At 41.0% G+C, this 27,478-nt stretch overlaps 1 protein-coding gene across 1 annotated transcript; it reads right to left on the reverse strand.

Annotated features, from left to right (window-relative positions):
• LOC452727 (guanylate cyclase soluble subunit beta-2) lies at positions 1 to 27,478 on the reverse strand. Its single transcript, XM_016925299.4, has 12 exons — positions 27,300 to 27,478; positions 22,890 to 22,989; positions 21,503 to 21,699; positions 19,987 to 20,098; positions 18,620 to 18,723; positions 17,386 to 17,602; positions 13,683 to 14,003; positions 10,179 to 10,327; positions 9,444 to 9,590; positions 3,327 to 3,481; positions 248 to 399; positions 1 to 167 (listed from the first exon to the last, which is right to left on the reverse strand). The coding sequence occupies exons 1-12, from the start codon at positions 27,450 to 27,452 to the stop codon at positions 70 to 72; spliced, it is 1,905 nt and encodes a 634-aa protein (XP_016780788.3). The 5' UTR covers positions 27,453 to 27,478; the 3' UTR covers positions 1 to 69.

A 27,478-nucleotide genomic window follows, 5' to 3' on the forward strand; every position in this document is an offset into this window, starting at 1 on the left:
GAGAAGAACCTTGAAGACTAATGTATGTAGAACTCTTCAGCTGGATCTATCGGCCCAGCTCAAAGAACATCATAATAACCAGGATGCAAGAGAAGAGTGTTCAGGGCAAGATGGTTGAACTGAGCCCTGGAGCTTGGTGGTGGGCAAGGACGCTTTCTGTGTTGACCCTGCAAATAATAAACATATCTGAAGTGGTTAGTGGAAAAACTACTCAACACTAATGACAAAGCTTCTCTTTTTTGCTTACCCTTGTGATCAACTGGGGTTTTAGATCTCCCCATGATCTCATCCTCTGTGGCATTCAAGTTCTGGATCAAAAAGTATGTGGTCATTCTCCCTTTACCTTTCACTTCAATTTCACCCCTCTCAATGATTTTAAACCCTTGATTTTTCAAGGCTCTGCACAGAGAAAAAAAGTGCATCAGATATCAAAGATTGTGGGTCTGTAACTCAAGAGTTGGCTACAATGCAAAGGGCTACTCAAGAGGAAAAGTCCAGGACACAGGACACACAACAGCAGGGGAGGGAAGATCCCAGACATCTGCCTGCTGAAGCAGGACAGAGGCCGTGGGGAAAGTGAGGATGAGATATTCTGAACAGGATGCCAAAGGCCAAAAGAGAACACAGGGACCCATCAAAACCCTCCCAACCCTGCCACCAATTTTCCTCCCTCCAGCTCAACCCTCATATGGGCATCTCTCACGTTTCTACACACCATGCTGTCAGTGCCCATGTGGACACCACCTTTCATGTTTCTGCCACGTAAGACTCTTGGGTATCAACACTCTTATTCCATCTTCCCCAAGTGCACCATATACCCCATGCTTGCTACTATGCTCATCCTAACTACCCAAGCTTTCTCCACCATAATTTCTGTCTGCCAAGGAACTGAAGAGGAGGACTATAGGGAAGGAACCATGAAAAGAGACAGAGCTATGGGGTAATTACAAAACGTTTCCCTGTTTATTTATTTACTAGCCACCAAGTGATGTTGGAGAAAAGCCAAAGAACCACTCAGACCAATGAGGATTCAAATTCATGACCACCTGCCTCGGCACTCCATCGAGCCTTCCCTTGCCCTTGGCCAGGTTGGTAGAGAGTTCAGACCTTCACCACACTCCTCATGGGCCTCCATTTGGCATCTGCTCCCCTCACTCATACGCTGGTGGCTGTGCCTCCTACTTTATGCCCTGATTCATCTACAAAATTACATTGATTACAGGTGAGAGCCTGTGACTTCTCACCCCATGACCACACCATCCTGTCCCCCAATCTCCGAGGATGAGGTATATTTCTTGTCCAGGGTCTCCTCACCCTCACCCCCTTCCCACCACCTCTGGGCCTTGCTCCATTGGCCACTCCACGCTTATCTTCATCGCCCATTCCATTTGCCTTTCTCCTTCTGCTTTTCAGTGTGCTTATGTCTCTTCCATCCTAAACAGAAGCAAACAAAACAGCCTCTCACCTGCTTTAATCTCATACAAATTTTCTCCTCTTTTTATTCTTCAGCCCAACGTCTATCCCACCATTCTACTACAACCACTTTTGAGAATGTCCCCAAAACCTCTAGTGAGTATTTTTCAGTCCTTATTACTACATTTGACATTTTTGTTCAATTCCTCCTTCCTAAAGTCATCCACAAGAGTGCTTCTCACCCTCAACTCTCCTGGTCCTTTCTGAGTATTTCTTCTGTCTCTTCCCTGGGCTCCTCTTCCTTCTGTGCCACTTAAATATTGGTTCTGCACAGGATTCCATTCTTTTCCCACTGTTCTTTGCACACTGCATCCTTCCCTGGGTTGATCTCATCAACTCTCATGACTGTTATTACCACCTATATGTTGCTTACTCCAAGTCTGGATCTTCAATAACTCAACTCCATCCATTTTATGGCACCTCTAGCTGAATGTTCCACAGTTCCTTTGAACCCAGTGTGTCCAACCTAAACTCATTGTCTGCCCCTATGATCTGGGATACTTCTCATTTGTCCCATTGCAGATGGCCAGGCCACCATTCAAGCCCTAGTCACCCAGAATGGAGACCCGGGCTCCTCCCTTCTTCTCATCCCCCATTTCTAACTACTTTAGCTGGTTTTATTTTCCCCCATATTCCCACCACTAATGTTCTGATTCAGACCAAACTCCTAACAGGTCTCATCTGTCTCATTTTCTGGTTCTCAAATATGCCCTTTCAGGGTCTCTAGAGTGGTCAGTGTCAAATAGGACCCTGACCCTGTCACTGTCTTCAATCTCACATTTGTTAGGGGCTTTTCCTCACCTACGGCATAGGGCTCTTGCCCTTCAGTAAGGCATGTGCAGCTCTCACTGCTCCTGCCTCATATTTTCCAATACAGAAAACCTCGGGTGTTTATAGTTCTCTGCACCTATTCTACATGTGAGCCTCTACCCACTTTTTACTCCCAATACCCCAATTTTGGCTAAATTTTACTCTGGAACTCCTTGCTCAAGATTCAGCTCAGGAATCTCCTCCATGAAGCCCTTTTTTACTGGGTCAAGCACTCTTACCCTGGGCTCTCATGACACCCCCGGTGACTACCTTGAGGATAAGAGTGCAGCAGTTAAAGGGGGGACACTGAACTCTGACTCTGTGGGCTGCATCTGGGCTATTCTCCTTCCTAGCCTACCTGGTCCTGAGGCAAATGATTAACCTTTTTGTGCCTTTTCTTTCATGTAAATAATAATAATAATGTATCTTCACAGAGCTGTTGCAACTGTAAATGAATTAACATATAAAAGAATTTAGAATAGAATGTGGCCTATTTTAAGTGCTCAAGAAACTATAAGTATTGTTTTATGCACATATTTATCATTGTACTTATCTCACTTTAAAAATAATCAACTACAACTTTTCTTTTTTCTTCTGCTAGACCAAAGGTCAGCACGCTTTTTATATAAATAAAGACCAGATAGTAAATATTTTAGACTTTGTGTATCATATGGTCTTTGTTGCAGTGATTCAACTCTGCCTTTGTAGCATGACATCAGCCATAGACTATATGTAAATGAAAGTGCATGGCTGTGTTCCAATAAAACTTTATTTACAAAAATGAGCAGCAGACTAGATTTGGTCTGTGGGGTTATACTTTGCTGTTCCCTGAACTAAACTATATGCTCCTTGACAGTAAAAACTATGCTACAGTTAGAAGCTCAACTAAATTTATTAGCTGCCACAATATCTTCTGTAAGCCATTGAGACGTGGAAGAAAAAACATGAGTTTCCTGCACTACCCCAACCCATGGCTGCTAGGCACTCTGTACATTCTAGAAAGAGGGAGGGACAAAGGAAGGCATGAATAAATGGAAGGCTACCTGTAGGCTGTGGGACTGAGGTGCACTTTGTTGGGAAGCCCATGACTTTCCATCCTAGAAGCTGTGTTCACAGTGTCACCAAACAAGCAGTACTGTGGCATCTTGTCTCCTACAACATCTGCTAAGACTGGTCCAGTATGGATCCCCACTCTGAGCTGTACAGAGACAGCATCACTGAAAAGAGACCATCTAATACTCTTGATTTTATTTGTAAGTTGAGATATAATTTACATAAAATAAAAAAACAGATATTAAAGTGTTTAGCTCCATGAGTTTTGACAAGTGCTTACATCCCTGTAACCACCACCCAAAATAAAATGTAAACTAGTTCCATTACCTTAAAAAATTATCTTGTGCCCCTTCTAGTTAAGCTCTCTCCCCATCTTCTTCAGCAGAGATAACTACATTCTCATTTCTTCTTCTTTTTTTTTTTTGAGATGGAGTTTCACTCTTGTTGCCCAGGCTGGAGTGCAGTGTGATCTCAGCTCACTGCAACCTCTGCCTCCTGGGTTCAAGTGATTCTCCTGCCTCAGCCTCCAGAGTAGCTGAGATTACAGGCACCCCCCCACCACCACGCCCGACTAATTTTTGTATTTTTATTAGAGACAGGGTTTCACCATGTTGGCCAGCTGGCCAAGCTGGTCTCGAACTCTGGAACTCAGGCGATCCACCTGCCTCAGCCTCCCAAAGTGCTGGGATAATAGGCATGAGCCACTGCGCCTGGCCTTTTTTATTTCTTTTACCAAAGAATGATTTGCCTGTTCCAGAACATCACATATGTACAATCTTATAGTATATACTGTTTTATATCTGGTTTCATTTACTCAACATAATGTTTTTGAGATTCATCTATATTGTCTTACATATCAGTAGTTATTTTTATCACTGAATAGCATTCTATTGTAAGAATACACCACATTCATTATCCAGTCTCCTTTTCATGAACATTTAGATTATTTTTCAGTTTGAATCTGTTAAAATTAAGGCTGCTATAAACATTTCTGTACAGATATTTTTGTAGACATGTTTTCCTTTCTCTTAAGTAAATACCTAGAAGTGGAATTTCTGAGTCCCAAGGTAGATACACATTTAATTTTATTTTTTAACAAAACAAGCCAAAAAACTACCCAGCAATTCTCCAAAGTTGTTTTACTGTTTTACATTTCTATCAGCAACGTGACACTTTCAGTTGCTCCCATTTTCACCATCATTTGGTCTTCTCGTGGGTGTGAAATGATATCTCACTGTGGTTTTAATTTGCGTTAAATTGGTAACTAATGATGTTAGGCACACTGTCACACACACATTGGCCATTCATATATTTTCTTTTGTAAAAAGTCTGTTCAATTTTTTGCCTGTTTTAAAAATTGAGCTGTTTGTCTTTTATTGTTAATGTGTATGAGTTGTACACATATTTGGATATGTAATATGTATGTATTACAAATATTTTTATCAGTCTGTGGGTTTGTGTATTTATTTTCTTTAATAAGCAGAATGTTTTAATTTTGATGAAAGTATTCATCTGCTTAGGCTGCCATAGCAAAATACCACAGGCTGTGTAGCTTAAACAATGGAAATTATTTCTCACAATTCTGGAGCCTGGAAGGCCAAGATCAAGCTGTGGGCAGGGTTGGTTTCTCCTGAGGCCTCTCTGCTTGGCTTGTAGATGTCCACCTTTTTGCTGTGTCCTCACGTGGTCCTTCCTCTGTGCACATGCATTCTTAGTGTCTCTTTATGTCCAAATTTCATATTTTTATAAGGACATCAGGCACGTTGGATGAGGGCTTACTCTTAAGGTTTCATTTTACTCAGTAAAGCCTCTAGCTCCAAAGACAGTCATGTTCTGAGGTAGTGAGTACTAGAGTTTCAAAATAAGAATTTTGGGCAAGACACAATTCAGCCCGTAACAATGAAGTTTATCATTTTTTTCCCTTCATGGTCAGTGCTTTTTGTGTCCTATCTAAAAAAAAAAAAAAAAAAAAAATCATTGTTTGCCCCAAAGTCATGATGCTATTCTTTATTTCCATCAAGAAGCTTTATGATTCTAGATTTTATGTTTCGATTTGTGATATATATCAAATTTTTTTTTGTATATGGGGTAAGGTAGAACTGAGGTACATTTTTTCTTTCCACATGATATTCAATGGTAACAGAATCATTTTTTAAAAAGAGGTTGCCTTCCCCACTCAATTATTTGGTGCCTTGGTCAAAAATCAATGGACTAAACATGGAGTCTATGTCTGGACACTCTGTGCTGCTCCAGTGGTCTCTTTGTCTATTCTTCTCCCAATCTCACTCTGTATTTTTTTTTACTGTTGCTTTAGAATAAGTCTTAAAATTAGTTGTGTTCATCCTCCAATTTTGTTATTTTCTAAGAGTGTTCGGGTTAGTCTAGATTCTTTACATTTCCATATAAATTTTAAAATCAGCTTGTGAATATTTTCTAAGAAGCCTGCAGGGATTTTGATTGGTATTCTACTGACTCTATACATCAATTTGGGGAAAATGGACAGCTTAAATATATTGAGTTTTCCAATGAATATGGTATATCTCTCTATTTAATTAGGTCCTCTTTAATTTCCCTAAGCAATACCTTGTAGTTTTAAGCATAGAGGTCATGTGTATCTTTTGTTAGATTTACTCCTAGAAATTTAATTAAGTTTATTTTCTTTTTATTTCATTTTCAATTTTTTGTCCTTAACATATAAAAATTTAATTAATTTTCCTGTATTTATGCTATGACCTTGCTAAACTCATTTATTAGATCTTGTAGTTTCCCGTAGTTTGTATAAGAGTTTCTAGGTGCACCATTATTTGTTCTGTGAATAATGATAATTTTATTTCTTCATTCATTTCCAAACTTAATGTCTTATATTTCTTCTTCTTGCCTTAGTTCACTGGGTAGGGTTTTTGGTATGCTTTAACTAGAAGTGGTTGTCTTTGTATTTATTCTGCTTGGGTTTGCTGAGCTCTGGATGTGTGCATTGATATCCTTCATGTTGAAAAATTCTCAACTATTATCTCTTCAAATATTTCTTCTTACCCATTCTCACTCTGTTCTCATTCTAGCATTTCAGTTACATATATGGGAGTCCATTTGATATTGTCCTACAGATATAGAGTGTCTTGTTCCCTTTTTTAACCCTGTTTTCTTCTTTGCATTTCAGTTTGGGTGATTTCTATTTCTCTGTCTTCAAATTCCCTGATTTTTTTCTCTATTGTGTCTAGTCTTTGTTAAGCCCATAAAATTAATTCTTTATTTCTGATTTCTGATATCATAGTTTTCTGTTAGATATAGATATAGATGTAAATATAGACAGTATGTACGTATTTCCCATATCTTCACACTTGTTTTGCCCCTTTTCTTATAGACCCTTTAAAATATTTATCAGACTAATTTTAAAGATCCTATCTGATAATTCCAACATCTAGGCTATTTCTGGACCTGCTTCTATTGACTATTTTCTCTATTGGCTATCCACTATATTACTATTTCCTTGTTTCTTCTTGCATCTCATATTTTTCATTATCTAATTGAATGACCCATATTGTGTGTGAAAATACAGTAGAGACTGAAGTAGATAATATTTATCCACCAGAAAATGTTACATCCCTACAGAATTAGGCTGCCGGAATGGGCAGTAAGTAAATCTAATCCATATTTGAGTTGGGTCAGGGCTTTTCCAGAAATATTGGTAGATTCCATGCACCACTGGTTTCAAATATTATGAAGGCTGAATCAGAACTTTCAGTACAGCAGAGCTTAGAATCTGAGCACCAGCAAGGCTCTGAGGACCTTGAATGCTGTACAGCCAATCCACAGCTTTTGGAGTTGTAGGAGATCTCTTCCTGCATTACAGCCCAACAGTGAGATTTTCAGAAGTCTCTGTGCTCTTCAGTCCCACCCTGGCTCTCTGCACCTTGGGAAAATTTTCTCTGCCATTCCTCCTTGCCCTCATACTTCAAAAGGTCATCGTAGTGTACTTGGTGAAGACGAAGAGTACTTCAGTTGGATTTCTCTCAGTTCTCTTACTCTAACATTAGCCTTTAATGGGCCACTGCTTTGCATTTGGGAAAGGCCCCAAACACCTCAGGGACTCGAGAGTTCTCTCAGCTCTCCTCTCCTGTCCTAGTTTTTGGCTGACTAATCCCCTGCACTTGGCCTATGAGGAAGAGTTGGTAGATGGGTACAGACTCTGTGGCTGGGACTCTTTGGCATTCTAACCTGTTGTTTCAGCCCTGTGACCATTAAAAGTCCACTAAAATTTAGACGGGCTTATCCCTACCCTCACCTCTGGTGGATTACTTCTTCTGCTGCCCTGCCAGGATTGAATGCAATTATGGGTGTCTTCTCTTTGAAAGGTTTGTCACTTCCTGGAATTTAGTTTATTTTGATTCCTTTGCTTTCTGGTGGGGGAAAAAAAACTGCTAGCATGGGAATAACAGTCTCTTACAGCTTTCTACATCCTAATCAGATTGCTTGTTGTTTTTACTTGCTAGATTTTCTTCTCCTTGAAATAAAATTATAATTTCTCTAGGAAAACAGGATTCTCTGAACCCTTCAAAGCACCTAGTAATACTGTCTCATACATGGATGGATCTCAGTAAATGTACATTAAAGCTATATGAATAAAATAATAGAATATCTCAGTGCAAAATAATTCCACAATTCTTTTAAGAGAGAAAGTGTTTCCAGTTCTCTCCCCTACATCCTTGAATAAACCCATATGATATGCTGTTTCTGGTGGATATTTAATGATGCTCCTAATTATGTCCATAGTCTTACCTTGGAATTGCTAACATCCTTTCCTATTTTTTTCTTGGTAAATCCACCTTGAGAGTTTCCCACAATTCATTGTCTAATTTCATTCTTATTGGTGTAGCATTATTTTCATCTCTGGCGCTATGCCCCTTTCATACACACATGCACACACACACACACACACACACACGCACACTATGCTTTCCATTTTTATTTTTTCACCAGTGACTTACACAAGCGTCCTTTAACTGAAACATTTATCTCTTATCTAACCTTCTTATATCTCTTCCCTCATTACCTCTCATCCTGATTTTTTATTTCTTACATTGGATTTTTATTCTACTGATGCACACTGTGTTTACAATGAGTCATTATGGCAGCTATCTTGTTCTTGTGACTATCTAAGGCCAGCTTTTACTTAGAAGACTACGGTGGATGCTGTAGCCATGATCTGCACTGTTTCTCAGCTTCTAACTCACCATGGTCAGAGTGAGTGCAGCACATTTTCAGAATCTCCTGTAAAAAGGTTATAATGTGGAAAAATCACATTCCATCTTATAATTGGCTTTGTTTATTTTGAATTGACTATTTCGTTTATTTTGAATTTCTGACTGATATTAGCAGAGGAAGGATCTAGAAATCAAAGGCAGAGAGACGCCACTCTCAGCCATCCCAGGAGCATTAGGATCTGCTGAGCCAGCGGAGGAGGACATTCATTTTTCATCTCCAAAACTGTTCAACTTTTAGAGTGTGAACAAACTTCCAGACTTGGAAGCGTACTTTTCTGTGAGAAAGGCGAGCAGATGTCTCGCTAGTGGCCACTTGGTGGAAGGAAAGCCATTCTGAATATCTTACGGCATCACGGTGCCTGGCCTGCTGACTGCAGGCAGCTTCACACCTCAGCCTGAGTTCTGAACCTGTCAGATGGCATGTTGGAGACACAATTTCCTAAGCAGGAAAAGTTGGCTGCTCATTAAACCTGAACCACTTGTTGAAATGCTTGAACAAAAAAGCAGGAATTATAAATGAGCTGGTGTTTAAGATGGATTGAGCTCTGCTAGGTAAATAGCAAGAACTGCTCAGCACTGTCCTGAATTACCAACAAAGGAAGCTTGCAGTCAATCGTAGGAAAACCTTGAGCACCGCAGCCTCCTCTGAAATTTGAGAAAAGTTGAGACTATAGGAGCCTTAGGAATATCTCTATTAGAGACATATGCAAGAGAAGAAAAGGGCTAGGATACATTACCCATTTTAATGACAGCAACTTACCCAGTAATCACCTAAGCACATAAGCAGAATTCTACTTTAGTGTGTGAGATGTTTGGCATTAAGCCAAGTACTCAGTTGCTCTCTACCTGGATGGGTTCTCCAGTAACAGGATTCATCACTTCCTTTGCAGAAATTCTCATCCCCAAGGCAAAATTAGCCACTCTTTGAGCATGGTTTCCAATAGGCACTGGTACACCTCCTACCACCATATAAGCATCTCCTATTGTTTCTACCTGTCAGGGAAAAAAAAATAGGTATTCAGAGGGATTCCTTCATGCACTAAACATGTCACTACACTTTTTTTCATTTTCCATATATAGACAAAGGGACTATACTAAAGCTGGTAATTGATTCTTTGCTGAGGGTATGAGGAGCATGAGGGAGGAGGTGAGAAAGAAAAGGACTCAGGAAACAACCATGAGAGAGCCAAAAGGCCTTTCTGCTTTTGGTGGAAACAAATCCCAGAAAAGAGGAAGCTCCTGGGGTAGTCATGTGATGCTATATATGAGATAACACATTGTTTAGATTCAATTTTCTGCTGAATTTAGGAGTAGGAGAACTACACTCTATGAAAACATCTGACATCTAGGTGCCCCTCAAGGGCACCAGAGTGCCATCTTAGCACTGAGCATTGTAAAAAGAATTTCTAAAAACTAGAATTCCTAAAATACTTCCAATTCCCTTTCAGCTTTTATTCTGACCCCACACTCATCCACACCAAACCCCAGACCAGTGCAGACAGAGGCAAAGGGAGACTTAGAATCAAGCACTCGCCCTGCGTGAGCACACCGTGAAACACCCCACACTGCACAGACACTTACTTTATAGACTGCGTGCACACTGGTTAATCTGTCAAACTTGGAGTACATGGAATTCAGCATGTTCACTATTTGTATAGGTTCACAGGCAGTACAGATGTTAGTAAATGTCACTACATCGCTGAAAAGAATCGTGCAGCTTTTAAATTCTCCTACAACAGAAACCAGGTATCAGTGAGAAACAAGGAGATCGACTAATAAGTCCATGAATTCTGGATTAAGAGGCCCTGTGAGAATCAAACCTGCCCTGTGCCTTGTGGGAAAAGTAGCTGGATGCCATTCCCCATTCAGCATCACCCAGCACACGTTTACTGAGTGCCCGCTGCAAGCTAGTCATAGTAGGAGAATCATATCACAGGGGGCAAGCAGACCAGGCCCTCGCCCCCAAGGAGCCCCCAGTCTAATGAAGGAGACATAAAAGGGAACAAATCCTTCCAGTAAGATGTGACCAGTGCTGTGGGAGGACAGAAAGGGCCCCTAGCAAGTGGGCCAAGCAAAGCCTGAGCTACAGGAGACCTGGGGACAGGGCTGACAGAGACTGGTCACTGTGAAGTGATGGGTCCCTGTCTTTGAATGGCAGGAAACCTACCTTGTCCTGAACACTTGCTCCTAAATCATGCCCCTGATTCCACCTTGGCCCCCATTCATGCTAACTTCCACATAGCAGCCAGATGCCCTGTTTAAGTCAAATCTCCCATTCTTCAATCTCAAATCTTTCATGACTTCCATCACACTTAGAATGCAACCCAAAGTCCTGACCATGGCCTACAGAGGGGACCCCCCACCTCTGTCCCTGCCACCTCTCTGACCCCATGTCCCTCCGACTCCCTCCACTCTGGCCACACTGGCCTCATGGGGTTTCTCCAGCATGCCAAGTGCCTCCTGCCTTCAGGCTTCTACACTTAAAAAAAGAGGTGTTTCCTCTGCCTGACACTTTTCTCAAATATCTACAGGGCCTGTTACTCACATTTCAAATGTAACCAACTCAGTGAGAACTCTCCTGACCACCCTGTATAAAATAGCCCCTAGACTGGCTATCCTTTTAGCTTGATTGCCTTCCACCCACTCCTTACACGTGACATTATATGTATATACATACATATATATATATATATATATATATATATATATATTTTTTTTTTTTTTTTTGAGATAGAGTCTCACTCTGTCACCCAGGCTAGAGTGCAGTGGCATGATCTCGGCTCACTGCCACCTCCACCTCTTGGGTTCAAGCATTTCTCCTGCCTCAGCCTCCCGAGTAGCTGGGACTACAGGCACACGCCGCCATGCCTAGCTAATTTTTTGTAGTTTTAGTAGAGACAGGGTTTCACCGTGTTGTCCAGGCTGGTCTCGAACTCCTGAGCAGAGGCAATCTGCCCACCCAGCCTCCCAAAGTGCTGGGATTACAGGCGTAAGCCACCATGCCCGGCCTGATATTTTGTATGGAATGGTTTATTTGGTTATTGTCTACCACCCCATTGGAATACAAAGCTCCATGAGACGGGAGACTGTCAGTTTAGATCTCTGCCATATCCCAAGCACCTAAAGCAGGGCCTGGCACATAGTAAATGCTCAATAAATATTGAGTGAGTGAATCAATGACTCCTTGAATGCAGCCGGGTGCCTTCTTTGTTAGTTAAGCCTCTGATGGTAATTTCCCCTTTGTGGAACTTTCCCTTCTCCTTGGCTTCTGGCCTATCATCCTCTCTTCATATTCCTCCTACCTTTCTGATCTCCTTGTTTTATATCTTTCCTTGGCTTCTCAACCTTCTTAAGCACTAGATGTTCCCTAAAGAGTAATACTCCACTCTCTTCTCACTTCCTGTCCCCTAGGTGATCTTATCCACCATTCAGAGTCTATGATTAACCCCGCCCACACTGCAATAACTCCCAGATGTATAGCTCCATGCCACAATGTTCCTATGAGCTCTCACTAAGATTCCTACCACTGATCATGCTGTGTGGAGTATCCCACAGACATCTCCAGCTCAATGGTTCTAAAATGGACCTTATCATTCTCCCCCAACCCTGCTCTTCTTTCTGGCCCTGTCTTAGGATAAAGCATCCCATTTTTCCATGCGAGAAGCCTCAGACCCATGCCTGCCTCCGCTGTCTTACCTTCCCCATCTGGTCAGTGAGGAAATCCTGCTGATTCTTCCTCAGGCTGCCCTAGTTTAGGCCTCTACCATCAATCAGCTGTGCCCTTATGGTCTTTCAGCCCCCTCTCATGCATTCATTACACTGCAGCCAAAATCGGATTTATAAAACTCATCCTGTCACTTCCATAATAAAAGAAGAAACTTCGATGAATTCTCACTGCCTACAAAATAAAAGACAATTTCCTTTTCCTTAATAGTCCAAATTCATCACTGCATCACCTGAACCCCACCCTACCCACTCAGCATCACCAGACCCCACTTTTCCACATACCCCATGCACTGGGAACATGCCCCATGGTATTTGTTTGCACATTGCCTTAACTTTGCTCTTACTAGCCCATTCTCCAAAAATGCCTTTTTCCTCTTTGCTTGCTGAAATTCAGCCTCAAGGCCCAACTCAAGTGTCACACACTTTTGAGAGGTGCCTCCACAACTCCAACCCACCCCCCTATCTCTTATCTCCTGACATCTATTTATTATTAATTTCCCTGTCCCCATGTTGCCATAGCACCTTGTGTGATGGAAAGAGTATGGATTTTGGAGTTAGATGGCCTTAACGCAGTTAGTTTCCACCTCTTTCATTTATCAGCTGCGCTGAATGTCAATTTGCTCAGCGATATGGTATGGACAACACCTCCTTCATAGAAATGTTGAGAAAATTTAATGAAACTGCACATGTAAAATGTCTAACACGGATCCTGGCACAATAATTGCTCCTTAATGCAAATTAGTTTCTTTTCCTTTGGTCATTTCCACCCCCATTAATTTATTCTGCATATATCTATCAAACTCACGAGGCTGTAAACTCCTCTGTGTCCCCAGATCTAGAACAGCACCCTGGCACAGAGTAAGTTCACCAGGCGTGTCTGGTGAATGAACACAATCCCATGACAAACGGAAAGTGAGTTCAGGGTAAACACAGCATCCCTGCCTCCATAAATAGTATACTGTCCCAGAATGGTCCTCAGAGGAACCCTATGATTTAACTAGTGTGCGAGTGTATTATTTCTAGTTATAGTTAAGAACCCTACTCATTGTCACTGAGTAATGAGGCCAGTCTCAGGACACATCCTTAAATTCTTAGAGAATTTAATGTGTATGTAGTTGACAACCATTTTTATATAATTCATGTTTCACTCCTGTATTATTTTTATTATTATTATTATCAATGTAGAGAGAACAAAGCTGAGAATATGCAGGTGGAGTAATTACCCCAAGATCATGTCACTTACAAGTGACAGAGCCAGAATTCAAAACCACTTCTGTCTGGCTTCAAAGCCCGTGGCCCTGACCACTAAGATATACCACGCTCTGCTCAGAGGACCCTGTGGAGGAGAGGGTGCCTTACCTGCAGCCACCTTTTTGCCCTCCCTCAGCTGGTTGGCCACGTGTTTGGGCAGCATGGCATAAAGTAAGGTCTCTGTTTTCTTCTTTTCAATGGCCAAGTGCTTGGAGAGGACCCGTAGCTCCTCCTTCTTCCTTTCCAGCTGGTTGGACAGCTCTATCTCAGCCAGCCGCTGCTGGTTCAGGAGGATGAGATCCCTGGTGGTGTCATGGGGGGCAAGGTCAGAAAGATGCATGTTGAGTTCTTCCAGCTCTTGCAGGTTGCGGAGCTTCGGAGAGCACAGGTACACCATGCACCGCATGGACTCCATCCAGATCATCTGGCCTTGCCATCATGGAGAGAAATGCAACAGTAGAGTATGTCACCAGTAGGGACTGAGACGAGCTCGCTGGACAACCAATCATCTCCCACACTGTGTGCTTCTAGTCACTGCACAGTCACGCTCTTTCTCTTTTACCCAAGGTCTGTGAGACCTCACTCATCTCCGCTCTGTCCCTAGCAGCTGTGTCCATTGCCTACATTGAAGTGGCTCCCATCTATCAATGGCCTCCATGCTACTGATGCCAACACAAATTCCTTGGCCTTTTCTTTACTCAGCCTTTCTGCTGTTTGATGATGTTAACCAGACCCTTCTTCCTGAAATCTCACTTCCTAGGACTTCTCTGACACTGCTTTCTCTCTGAGATGTCCCCTAATTCTTTGAATTTTTATTTACATTATTTTAATCTCATTCCTTAAATGTTAGTGTTCCTGACGGTTCTGTCTTGGTATTCTCATTTAGCATCACACAACTGCATCCTACACCATGCTGACTGAATCTGAATTTCCAGAGAAACCTTGCTTCCTGAACTCAATATGTGTATTTCTTTAAAAATAGATATGTTTGTTATGTTATTGTAAAAGCAGTACACATTCATTGCAGAAAACAAAAAAAGTGAAAGAAAATAGTAAAAATCACCCATAATCATACCACATGGATAATTACTGTTAATATTTTGTAGTATATCTTTGTTTTACAAAAAAACAGGGATTACATGGCATCTTCTTTTCATAATCTGAATTTTTCACTTAAAATATATAACATATTCTTTCATAGTATTAAATATAGATATTCATCTTAATTTTTGCTGGTTACCTTGCTCATACTGTCTTTTATTAAATAATAAGCTAGTATTGATTATATTTTATCTAGCTTATCATTGTATAAACAACATTGTGATGAATAAGCTTGAGGCAGTCTTTGTGTATAATCATGGCTAGTTAGTTTGTTAAAAAGATATATTCTTAGACACGGGATACTTAGACAAAGAATATGCTCATTTTTAAGGCTTTTGATACGTATTGCCAAAATACACTCTAGGATGATTGTGACAATCAATACCTCCAGGAACAGTGTTTTTTTTTTCTTCTGTTCTCCCTATTAGGTATCTGTTCATGGATATCTGCACTGAACTCATCTTCGATCCCCTCCACAAATCTTCTCTTTCTATTAGTTCTTTCATTACGTATGTAGTTAGTCCCTACGATGAGCTAGGCACACTGTTTTAAGCATTGAGGATACAGCAGTGACTCAAACTGGCAAAAATCCCTGCCTCAAGGACATTACATTATGTCTTTTTTTCAGTTAATTGCACCTTCATCACCCAGTTACCCAATCAAGGAAGCTAATAATTATCCTAACGATTCTCTTCCACCCCCCACATCCAGTCACCAAGTCCTGCCTTAATTATCTCGTGAGTCTATCCTCCAACTGCCACTCCAGTGCCACTGCCGGAGTTTAGCACCTTAGAGTTTCTTTCCTGGACTCCAGAAGCAGCCTCTGTCTGGCCTCCCAGGATCCATTTTCTCTACACTCTGACCCAGCCTTCACACACCTCCAGAGTCATCATTCTAAACATCAAATCTGATCATGGCAGACACTTCAACATGTTTCCAGCTGCATGATAGAGTTCAAGTCCTCATCTTGCCAGCCTCCTCTCCCATCACTCCACTCTACACCTCACTCGGGTTCCCAGAACATGTCATTCTCCCCTCGGACATCCCCCAAGTTCTGCCTGTGCTTATCCCTGGAATAACTAAACATCCCTCTAATAGAAAGATAGCTCAGAATGTGTGCCCTTTCAAGGCATATGCAAAAATTTGCTCAAAATGAATCAAAGACCTAAATGTAAGAGCCAAAACATAAACTCTTAAAAGAAAACATAGAAGAAAAGTTTCACAACATCAGATTTGGCAACAATTTCTTGGATATGGCACCAAAATCACTGGCAACAAAAAAGAAAATAGATAAATTGGATTTCATCAAAATTAAAATCTTTTGTGCATCAAAGGACACAACCAACAGTGAAAAGGTAACATACAGAATATATTTGCAGATTATATATCTGATAAGAGGTTAATATTCAGAATGTACAAGAAATTCCTACAACTCAACTGCAAAAGCAAACAACTCAATTAAAAATGGACAGAAGACTTGAATAGACATTTTTCTGAAGAATAAGTAGAAATGGTCATTAAGCACATGAAAAGATGCTCAGTATCACTAATCATTAGAGAAATACAAATCAAAACCACAATGAGATACCACTTCACACCCATTAAGATGGCTACTGTTTTTTAAAAAGCAGATAATAAGTGTTCATGAGGATGGTGGAGAAATTGGAACACTTGTCCATTGATGTCCATGATGGGAATGTAACATAGAGCAGCCACTATGAAAATCAGTATGGAAGTTCCTAATTTTAATAAATTAAAAATAGAATTACCATATAATCCAGCAATGCCACTTCTGGATATATATTCCAAATAAATGATGGCAGGGACTCAAAGAGATTTGTACACCCACATTTGTAGCAGTATTATTTGCAATAGCAAAGTGGTGGAAGAAATCCAACTGTCCATTGATGGGTGAATGGATACAGAAAATGTTGTATATTCATACAGTGGAATATTATTCAGCCTTAGAAAGGCAGGAAATTCTGACACATGCTACAATATGGATGAACTTTAAAGACATTATGCTAATCGAAATAGGCCAGTCACAAAAGGACAGGTACTGTATTATTCCACTTATATGAGGTACCTAGACTTGTCAAATTCATAGGAACAGAAGGTAGAATGCTGGTTACCAGGGAATTGAGGAAGGACAAATGAATTATTGTTTAATAGGCAGAGTTTCAGTTTTGCACAATATAAAAAAGTTCTGGAAATGGATGGTAGTGAAGGTACAACATACAACGTGTGAATGTGCTTAATACTAATGAACTGTACATTTGAAAATTATTAAAATGGTAAATTTTGTTATGTAAATTTTACTACAATTAAAAACAAAATGTGGGCCTTACTAATAGTGAGTTAGATGATCATGTTGCTACATAAAATACAGACATTAATTTAATACCAATAGCACCTCATGCATCCTGAAAATTTTGGTAACATATCAGAATTTTATAATTACATAATGTATATACTTGTATAATTATGTATGTAACTATATTACATACATAGTTTATGTCTAAGCCAGAGATGGTTGAGGAAATAAAATATATTCTTTACAGATCAAGTCAAGTGGAAACGTCAGAAAAAAGAAAACGTGTTCTCAACGTAGCCCCTACCCTACTTTTTAGGAAATTGGAAAACTGCCTCTTCCCTTTCGGATCAATCTCTCGAACAGGTGGGGAGCAACAGGAAAGGAGTGAGTGATTACCTCGAAGTTTGAGTGTAGTCTGACTTTGCCATGCTACAGGCATCATTTCTCTTCGTGTCTTCAGGACAAATTGACTGTTGATAAATCTGCGGATGCTGAAAATGTTGAAGGTAACTTGAGGATGAATGATGGAGAAATACTCATCCAGTTGAATATTCTGGGTTTGGAGTCCTGGTACGTACTTCTGAATGTTCACTCTGGCTTGCTTCACCTGTAGCTATCCACAGAGGACAGATATAAGCTGAGGAATAGAAAGCAACCCCCCTTCCCATAAACTTCCCCTTGGAAATAACATTCTAGCCATGTTCTGTGGCTCACTATCGGGAAAGGGGGTCAGTAATGGAATCAACATCATGGAAGTAATAAATTTTTTTGAAACAATCAAATCTGTGCTAATGTCTGAAAGAGAAAAGAATAATACGAGAGTGCTCAGAGGCTTATTTCCGACTAAAGAGAAATGAGGTTACAGCTCTCTGTTGGGCTAATAGTTCCTCCTTGCTCTCTGAGACAACTCTCTCTCTCACTCTCTCTATCATTTACTAATGAAGAAACTAGCAAATTCTATAGCATTGGATCTATCACCCAGGCCTGGGTGAAGAAATCCATCAAGGGGGTGGGGGAATACCTTTCACTGCTATCTCCAGTGAACACACAGAAGGAAGAAGTAAAATAGGTGTCCTTTAAATGAGTTCCTAATCAATTCAGTTGACATATATTTTATCCATAGAAATGGATTAACAATCAAACTTAAATAGTTATGCTCACAACTCTTACAGAGCAGTGGCTTGAGTTGGCATGACCCCTTCCCCATGTTCAAGAGGCAGAATGTGAAGCTGGGTGGGATGGAGACATACATGGTGCTCACAAGGATGGGAAGAGTTCATGGGTAGAATTCCACCCTATTGTTGCTACTGACTGTGTTCTGCTGTCTCTTTATGTAGTGAATTTTAGTGTCACTTCCTTTTCCCCTTTTTTCTAATGGTAAACTTTCCCATGCATTCACTAGTTCAAACCTCCCTTTCTACCCTATCAAGAAGATCCTGCATTCTGGATTCTGGAGGATACCACAATATGAAAAGCAAATCAATGGTCCTGCCAGGATAAAGCCTAGTCTCCCAAGCCCTGGGAATTTCTCAGGGACTTGAAAATCTCCACTGTTCATGAAGGACTGTAAATCATGCTCACTTCCCTGGCTTAGCCCCAATTCTAAGCTACAGAGGGAAGAGTCTCTTACTGATTCATTGAATACAATGTGGAAAGGAAAAGCATTGCAGAATGTCTTCTCTTCAATCCAGAGTCTCTCAGGATAAATTGGCTCAAAGGTGTTCATGAGATGCCCTGGACATAGAAAAAGAAAGTGCTGATGAGAAGCAGTTCCCGCCTCCACCCTTGCACAGAGCAGAGCTCGGGATAGGGATAGTATCTTAAGTGTTTCACAAGCAAAGTGCAATCTCACTTCTTTTGCATGGACTCCCTCAGCATCTCCAGATGGCCACAGCAATTCTTCTTCCAAATTAAAACAAACAGAAAACTTGCTACCAGGTTGAGAAGCCCTCCTGCCCCCTGCCAAGTTTCTGCCTGCCGCTGAAGAGTTTCTGGGCCAATTGAGTATGTCTCGCCATGAACACAGAGTCGGCATTGAAATGGTGACAGCCAGACAATGAGCTAGCAGAGCAGAGCGTGTGCTCCGGGCCCAGCATCAGGGACATTTGCCATGGAGCTTTTTAGACTGACAGTTTTGGGTGGCACGTGAAAATTTAACCAACAGTCCTATTTGGCAGGGGGTAGAGATTCGAAATGGAGCCTTTTTGATATGAAAATCTCCTAGACAAAGGATGTCAATTGCGTGTTTGACTCACTTGCCATGGCTTGAAGGACGCAAAATGCAGCCCTTTGAGCCCTGCAGACCTTCTCCCAGATGCGTGTCACCTGGCCCATTGAGCCGTGACGCAGAGCACCCTAACTCCCTTCTCCCAGTGGATCAGAGCCCTTATTCAGACTCAGGCGTTAGGTGCTAATCGTTAGATGGGCTCAGTGCCCACAGGGGTACCTTAGCAAGCCTAATGCCTGCATTTTGCAAATGAGAAGATGGAGACTCTTGTCCAGGGTCACACAGCTCCTTAGGCACAGAGCCAGAAACTTGCTTTCTTGGCTCTTGATCTAGTGTCCTTTGCTGGGCGACTAGGGTTGTTATCCACAGATCTCCAGTCCAGAAATGTGTCCAAATGGAGAAGGCCTGACTGCAGAAGACGAGCTGTGGAAAATTCATTGTTCCTGATGGCACATCAGTGCTCATCTTCCTTCTCTCCACCCATCACCTGTTGGGAGTGATTCCAATTGTGTCTCCAAAAACTTTTTCTTAGGACAGGGGAGACGATGTCTCCATGTCACCCGGCACAAATAATGAGAGGCAATGGAAGGACAATTAGAGCCTGACGTTTTAAAGTTAAAAACCATGGTCACCAAATCCAAGCTTTGCAGAAACTAGTGCCAACATAATCGCAGAGGGCTTGGCCCTGTCAGTGTACACTGGCCACTACTCCTGAGAATCAAGCAATCTTTCTGATCTCAGAGCTGAGCTTGGGAGAATCACTCACTTACTTTTTCCAAACATGACTATGCTTCTCACAACATCCCAGTGGGATTTTTTCACAGGACAAGCAGAGACATTCAAATATTTCTCCTTCATCCTGAGGAAAGCTGCCTGGAGGGCCTGCAGGTGGCAGGGAGACAGGTACCTGGTCACATGACTGGAGAAGCACAAACCCCATTTGCTGCGATGGGGTCCACCTTTAAATAAGGAACTGTATCCATGGCCAGAGGAACAGCATGAGGGCTTACAAGATCACTTCTACCAAGACTTTAGCGTTCCCGGTATTTTTTAATCAAATTAGTCCTCATGCTGTTTCTCTATCAAAGAAAGCAATAACTTTTTAGAAAATCTCAAGAGGGAACTAGGATGATATCTGGCAAGAAAATCATGCACGAACATTTCTTCCTGTGGTTGAAGATTCTGCAGTGAACAGACTCTGAGATGGACTTTGAAAATACTCTAAGGAATCAGAGACTAATCCTAATCTGGGTATTTTCACAAGCTATGTGCATGGAGAGCTGTTCAGCTAACATACATGGTAACCTAAGCAGGTAATGATCACCCTATCAGTTGCAACTGAGGTGGCCAAGTACAGAGTCTTGAGTTGACTCAGGACCTATGACTGGTTCCAGCTGCAGAAGTGGGCACTGAAGACTGGAAAGATCAATTTATTTGAGGAGGATTGAAAAAAAAAAAGCCATCAAGTTCAAATTTCAAACCCTTCATATGGTTATTGTTATAGGTGAAAAATTGTCCAGGCTCAGGTACATCCCAGAATGCTTGCCAGTATATATCCACTTAACCTTAACCCAGCAATTCTCAACTGGGAATGATTTTATCCATTACCCCCACTATGCAGACACTTGGAAATGCCAGGAGACATTTCTTTTTCTTTCTTTCTTTTTTGTTTTGCCACAAATGAGGGGATGAGGTTCTACTAGTAGGAAAAGACCAGGGATGCTGCTAAGCACACTATAACATGAAAGATACCCCATCAACACCAAAGAATTATCTGATTCAAAATGTCAGTAGTGCCAAAATTGAGAAACTCTGCCTTAATTCCACTATTAGAAGGTCCAGTTGGTCTCCCATCCAAGCACTAACCAGGACCAACCCTGCTTAACTTCCGAGATCAGTCACATTCAGGGTGGTATAGCCGTAGACACTCGTAAGTGGGAGTTGAGTTGAACAGTGAGAACACATGGACACAGGGAGAGGAGAATCACACGCCGGGGCCTGTCAGGGGGCAGGGGGCAAGGAGAGGGAGAGCATTAGGACAAATACCTAATGCATGTGGGGCTTAAAACCTAGTTGATAGGTACAGCAAACCACCATGACACATGCATACCTATGTAACACACCTGCACGTTCAAAACATGTAACCCAGAACTTAAAAGAAAATGTAAAAAACAAAAACAAAAACAAAAAGGTCCAGTTGATTCTGTTGTTTGTATAGATTTTTCCAAGACTCGTAGCTCTACTTAAGTGCAACTGTTCTTTCTAAAGGCACAGCAAACCCAGTACCTCTTGGTCTCTCTCGATGCCCTGACTGTCTTGTAACCTTTTTGGCTTTGTCTTTCTCATCTTCCTGTGAGCCTTCTGTACAATCAGAAACACAACATGCTCCTTCTTCCCTGTCCTCTCCACTTCTTCATTCATGTCAAGAATGTCCATGGTTACATCAATGTCAAAGAAGTCTTTGGCCACAGCCTCAATGATACCTGCAGCAGAAGGACACCTATTGTCGAGGGATGGCCGAAGGCAACTTTATCAGCAAAAATCATAAAATAATCAAATTGCAAAACTTCTGATGAATATTCTGAAGTTCACCAAGCCCAGGCCCTGCTTCAAATCAGACATCAGTGACAGCCAATTAAATAAAAATATGCAGAGACTGAAGTTATACATGTTTGGATACCAAATATATCCATGCCACGTTAATTTCTAGTTTGGCATCTATTCATTTGTTTGTTATTTCAGGTAGGCATTTAACTCATTAAACAAACAAATAAACCTAGAGATAATGTAAGCAAAATTCAGTTGTAAAAGCATTAAGGATCAAGTTCAAAAAAGTGTTCCCCTGGGAATCTATCCCAGGGTTATATACAAAATACAGGGAAAGAGCCGGGCGCGGTGGCTCATGCCTGTAATCCCAGCACTTTGGGAGGCTGAGGCAGGCAGATCACAAGGTCAGGAGATCGAGACGATCCTGGCTAACACAGTGAAACCCTGTCTCTACTAAAAATACAAAAAATTAGTAAGGTGTGGTGGTGGGCACCTGTAGTCCCAGCTACTTGGGAGGCTGAGGCAGGAGAATGGCATGAACCCGGGAGGCAGAGCTTGCAGTGAGCCAAGATCGCGCCACTGTACTGCAGCCTGGGCAATAGAGCGAGACTCCATCTCAAAAAAAAAAAAGAAAAAAAATATATATATGGAAAGCATGTATGAAGATGTTCATGATAGCATTGTTTACAAAAGCAAAAGATTAGTATCAATGGAAAATTTAATAATAGGAGATTAGTTAAGATAATTACAATATGGAATATCATTCGGCCATTTAATATGTGGTTTTAAAGATTATGTGGAAACATGCTTTTTCTACAATGCTAAATGCAAATAAAGAGCTGATACAAAATAATATACGCAGAATTATCACAACTATGTAAAAGCCTGTATGATTTAAAATGTTGAAAGAAAAGTACAAATTACTCATTTTTGTGGAATTTTGGAAACTTATTTTAAAAGCTCAAGGACATTGGGAGCAGTGGTCAAGATGATATGAAGTCACACATTCTAAGAGTTTTAACTTCTTACCCGTAGCCAGTTATTAGCCATCCTGGAGAATCTATGGGGAAACCTTCCTCACTTCAGAAGCCCCATAGCTCTGCGGCCAGCTAAGCCATTTCCATACCTGGTACAATGTGGCACAGACCACTTCTATCCGAGTAGTAATGGAGAAACATTTTCCCATCTGCTCCTCTCTCCACACGAAACGATGGTGCATTCATCTCCTAATTAAAAGACACACATTTATCCCAGTGGACACAAATTGTGTAAATTATGCTTTTGACGCTTTGTGAAACAATAGTATTTATCCATTACATCATACAGAACTATATGCCAACCCTCTCTCCAATCACATAGAAACTCCCACTGTTTCTGCTCCTGTATGTCAGGAATTTTATACTATACCTACTGTACTTTAAACAACTCTATATGGCAAGTACTAGTTCCATTTTAAGAGGAAGAAACTGAGGCTCAGGGAAGGTAAACCTAGGTTAATGGTAGAACAACATTTGATTCCCAAATGAGCCTTTGCACCGTGCCATGCTGTTTCTACCCATTTCCCAAAAGCAGCTGTCTGCTGGTAACAGGAAGCCTTGGTGAGTTTCCGCCGCGCTTGGCCCGTGACCAAGTGACCATGGGCATCTTCACTTTCCAACACATCAGAGAATCAGAGAATTTGCAAGTAGAATTAATCAATGTCTTGTTCTGAAAGGATAATGTCTTCTGTGATATCAATTTGAACATTTAGAAAGTAGAACCTTCCACCGGGCGCGGTGGCTCATGCCTGTAATCCCAGCACTCTGGGAGGCGAGGCGGGCGGATCACGAGGTCAGAAGATAGAGACCATCCTGGCTAACACGGTGAAACCCCGTCTCTACTAAAAATACGAAAAAATTAGCCGGGCATAGTGGCACATGCCTGTAGTCCCAGCTACTCGGGAGGCTGAGGCAGGAGAATCGCTTCAACCCAGGAGGCCGATGTTGCCATAAGCCGAGATGGCGCCACTGCACTCCAGACTGGGCGACAGAGCGATCTCAAAAAAAAAAAAAAAAAAGTAGAACCTTCAAGGATACATCAGAAGAGATCCTCCCCTTTCTCCAGAAATGTTGACATTCAAGTACCTATCATTTCACAGTAAATGAGATGTATACTAGGAAAGAAGGATAGAGATTTTGCCTAGGGGAGTCTCTAGCTAGTTAGAGGGCAACTCAGCACCCTGGACACACAGCTTCTGGTCCAAGTGAGGGAATAGGTAAAGGAGATGGGTTCCTTCCAAGATCTTTGTCGTCTTCCATGGTGAAATGTTGTTAGTTAAAATGGGTTTCTTTTTTTTCCCCAAATACTTTTTTATCCTTTTTTTTTTTTTTTTTTTTTTTTTTTTTTTTGAGATAGAGTCATGCTCTGTTGCCCAGGCTGGAATGCAGTGGCACGGTCACGGCTCACTGCAGCCTCTGCCTCCTAGGCTCAAATGATCTTCCCACCTCAGGCTTCTGAGTAGCTGGGATTACAGTCACGCCACCTCCATGCCCAGCTACTTTTTTTTTTTTTTTTTGTATTGTTTGTGGAAATGTGGCTTTTCTGTGTTGCCCAGGCTGGTCTCAAACTCCTGGGCATAAATGATCTTGTCCACCTCGGCTTCCAAAAGTGCTAAGATTACAGGCATGAGCCACCACGCCCAGCCCTCAAATACTATTTTTTTCTAATTCCAAAAGTATGTACCTAGAGAAAGTACATATATTTATTTGTATGTATGTGTGTTTACATCTTGACAAAATGTAAAGAGTAGTTGAGGCAGCACATATAAAAAGCATAAATAAAATAGGAAATTAACAGTTAATTTAAAAATTATATCCAAATCCTACATAGTGAAAATAAAGTAACAGAATACAGAGGGCTGAAAGAAAGTCCAAGTGATCCTGCTTCATGCCCCTCACTCCTTACCCCCTGCCCAGAGACACTTCCAAAAGTTCATGCTTTTAGTTCTTCTGGTCAATGTCACTAAGTCTCTAAATAATATAATTACACTTTTATTTCTTGCTTCAAATAGGGCTTTTTAAAAGTGGAGAATTAGGGCAAAGAATAACAGAATTAAAAAAATGCTTTTGCCTAAAGAGACAATCTATAATACTTTGCCCAGAATAAAGCACTATATAGCCGTTAGGTATCATTACAGAACAGAATAGAAAGCCCAGAAATAAGGCTGTACACCTAAAGCCACATGATCTTTGACAAAGTTCTTATTATTCCAAAAAATAATGAGAACAGCACAGGGCAGGATCTTTGGAGACAGGTGTGGGTTTGGGTCCAGCTCAGCCACCATGCCTGGGTGATTTGGGGACAGTTACTTGAACTTTCCGGACCTCAGTTTTCTCATCTGTATAACAGGAAAAATAAGACTGCCTACTCTTATGGCATCAAGAAGGTAAGTCAATGTTGACACATTACTTAGCCCAACACCTGCCTCATAATTAGCACTCAATGAAGTTTGGCTAAAGCATAACAAGATTAAAGGCTCAGTTATAACCAGAAATGTATACCTTAAAGGCACTGCCAAATTACTAGATAGACACAAAAAAAGTGAACATTATCTTACTTTGTTATTTTTGCCTAAAGGGACAATCTATAATACTTTGCCCAGAATAAAGCACTATATAGCTGTTAGGTATCATTGCATGTATTTTGTTCCAACTTGTATATTATAATATTTAAATATTTTATTTATCTCATTATGTGCAAAATGTCCTCAAATACCACCAGATAAGTTCTATTCTATTGCTTCTCTAGCATCACTTATAAGTGAGAGCTAAATATTGAATACACATAGACATAAAGATGGCAACAACAGACAGCGGGAACTACTAGAGGAGGGAGGAAGGGATAGGGGTCGAGGGTTGAAAAACTATTGGGTACTATGCTCACTACCTGGGTGTTAGCGTCAATCATACCCCAAACCTCAGCATCATGCAATAGACCCATGTAAAAAACATGCATATGTACCCTCTGAATCTTTTTTTAAAAATTGAAATTATAAAAAAGCAAAGGAAAAAGATCATAGGATAAAAAATATATGTCTTATAAAAAATATTAAAAGGGCCTAACTCTATTTCTTTATATCCTAATTGTTGTGCTTTAGCTAATAAATTGAAAGGAAGTTGTCATGCAAATTATCGTTAATTCTTAAACTGGCCATATTGAACAGAGAGAAAAGAAAGGGGAAGGAATAGAGTTATTATTTATTTATGGAAAGCTGATTTTTCTGGGCTGATTACAATGCTAGACTTTTACATCTTATCTCTTGTAATCCACATGTTGCTATGAGGTAAGTTATTTTTTCCCTATTTATTCCTTTTTGTCTCTGTTTGTGTCCAATACCTTAAAAAGTACTTGATACATAGTATCACTCAATAAATATTAGTTACCCAATAAATATTATTAAATAAAATAAATTGAGATTCAGAGATGGCAACTAACTTGTCCAGGATCGCACAGCTGTTAAGTGGTAGAGCCAGTGGGAGAGTCTCATGGGCCCATCTGACCCCATAAGCAGGGCTGTTTCCACTCCCTCTACCCTTGAGTAGTTCACATGATAACAATAGGACAGGCCCAGCTATTCATGCCCAACTATTCATGGTTCATAATTGAAGTCAGTTAAGGCTTCCAAGCCTCTGATTCCTTATATGAAAAATGGAGAAAATAATACTTTTCCCATTTATCGTCTATTGGGGGGTGTAAGGGTTGCTGAGGCTTTTTAACATCCACAATCCCATTTTGTCCCCTGACAACCCTGAAAGGGTGGATATGAACACCAATATAGAAATGGTGAAGGAAGATCTCGGTGAAATATATAAGGCCCTAAAATTAAACTATGTTCTATAAAGCAATAAGCTATTATTATGATATGTATAAATGCTCTTTCACCTTTTCTTGTCTAAAAAATAAAAGAGAATCTAGGCATTTGAATTTCCAGTGATCTCTACAAACAAGAAACCCAAGGAAAGAACTCCAGAAGGATATATCCCAGTAGGGAAATTAGTTTCCTAACACCTCAGTCAGTCACCCATGGGTTAATCAGAGTTGGATGGTTTCCGATTCTGGCTCTTAGCCCTGTCAAGTCTTCCCTTCTGATACATGAATAACATGAATCTGGCTGCATATGCAATTTATCAGCTCCATCCTGGCCAGGAAACCTTAGGAGAGCTTTTGCAAATGCACTGAAACCTGACTGTTTTCCAGCCTTTGTTCCAATTGTAATGAGTCTCCAGGATTTAATTCCAAATCAACACCACACCCTATCTGAAAAGGCCATCCCTTCGGTTTTTGTGAGCCAGTTTATAAAAGTGGCCAGCAGGTGTTTCTTTTTCATTCTCTTCCAAAAAGAACTCCTGAGCCCACCAACACCAGGTACCAAGGATTCTGCAGATGGGAGGGTTCTCCTGCAGCCGCGCCTCTGTTGGGGGAGGCGGGGAGCTGGCCCAGGACTGCCACAGCATTTGCTTCCTCTTGGGCAGCCAAGACCAGACTCAAGTGGCCTTACCTGATAAGAGAGTGCCAGGTAACTGTGGAGGGCATCCAGGTTTTCAATAAACTCCATGAGATTTCCTCCCAGTGTCCGTAGCATCCTGTCATAGCCAGACATCTTACAGAATTGAAAGAAGTATTCTCCAAAGAGTTTCAGGATGGCTTCCATGGAGACACCTGTAGAAACCAAAGCAT

This window comes from Pan troglodytes, chromosome 14 (assembly GCF_028858775.2).
Source record: "Pan troglodytes isolate AG18354 chromosome 14, NHGRI_mPanTro3-v2.0_pri, whole genome shotgun sequence".
In the NCBI taxonomy this organism is placed as follows: domain Eukaryota; kingdom Metazoa; phylum Chordata; class Mammalia; order Primates; family Hominidae; genus Pan; species Pan troglodytes.

Bases quoted from the DNA above. Each gene is read 5' to 3' on its own strand.
- LOC452727 (XM_016925299.4), bottom strand. From the start codon at position 27,452: ATGGAAGCCATCCTGAAACTCTTTGGAGAATACTTCTTTCAATTCTGT. The intron at 20,099-21,502 runs GTACTGGGTTTG...TGCCACCTGCAG, and splicing joins GCATCGAGAGAGACCAAGAG to GCCCTCCAGGCAGCTTTCCT. The intron at 400-3,326 runs GTAGCCTTCCAT...TTCTCTGTGCAG, and splicing joins CTCAGTCCCACAGCCTACAG to AGCCTTGAAAAATCAAGGGT.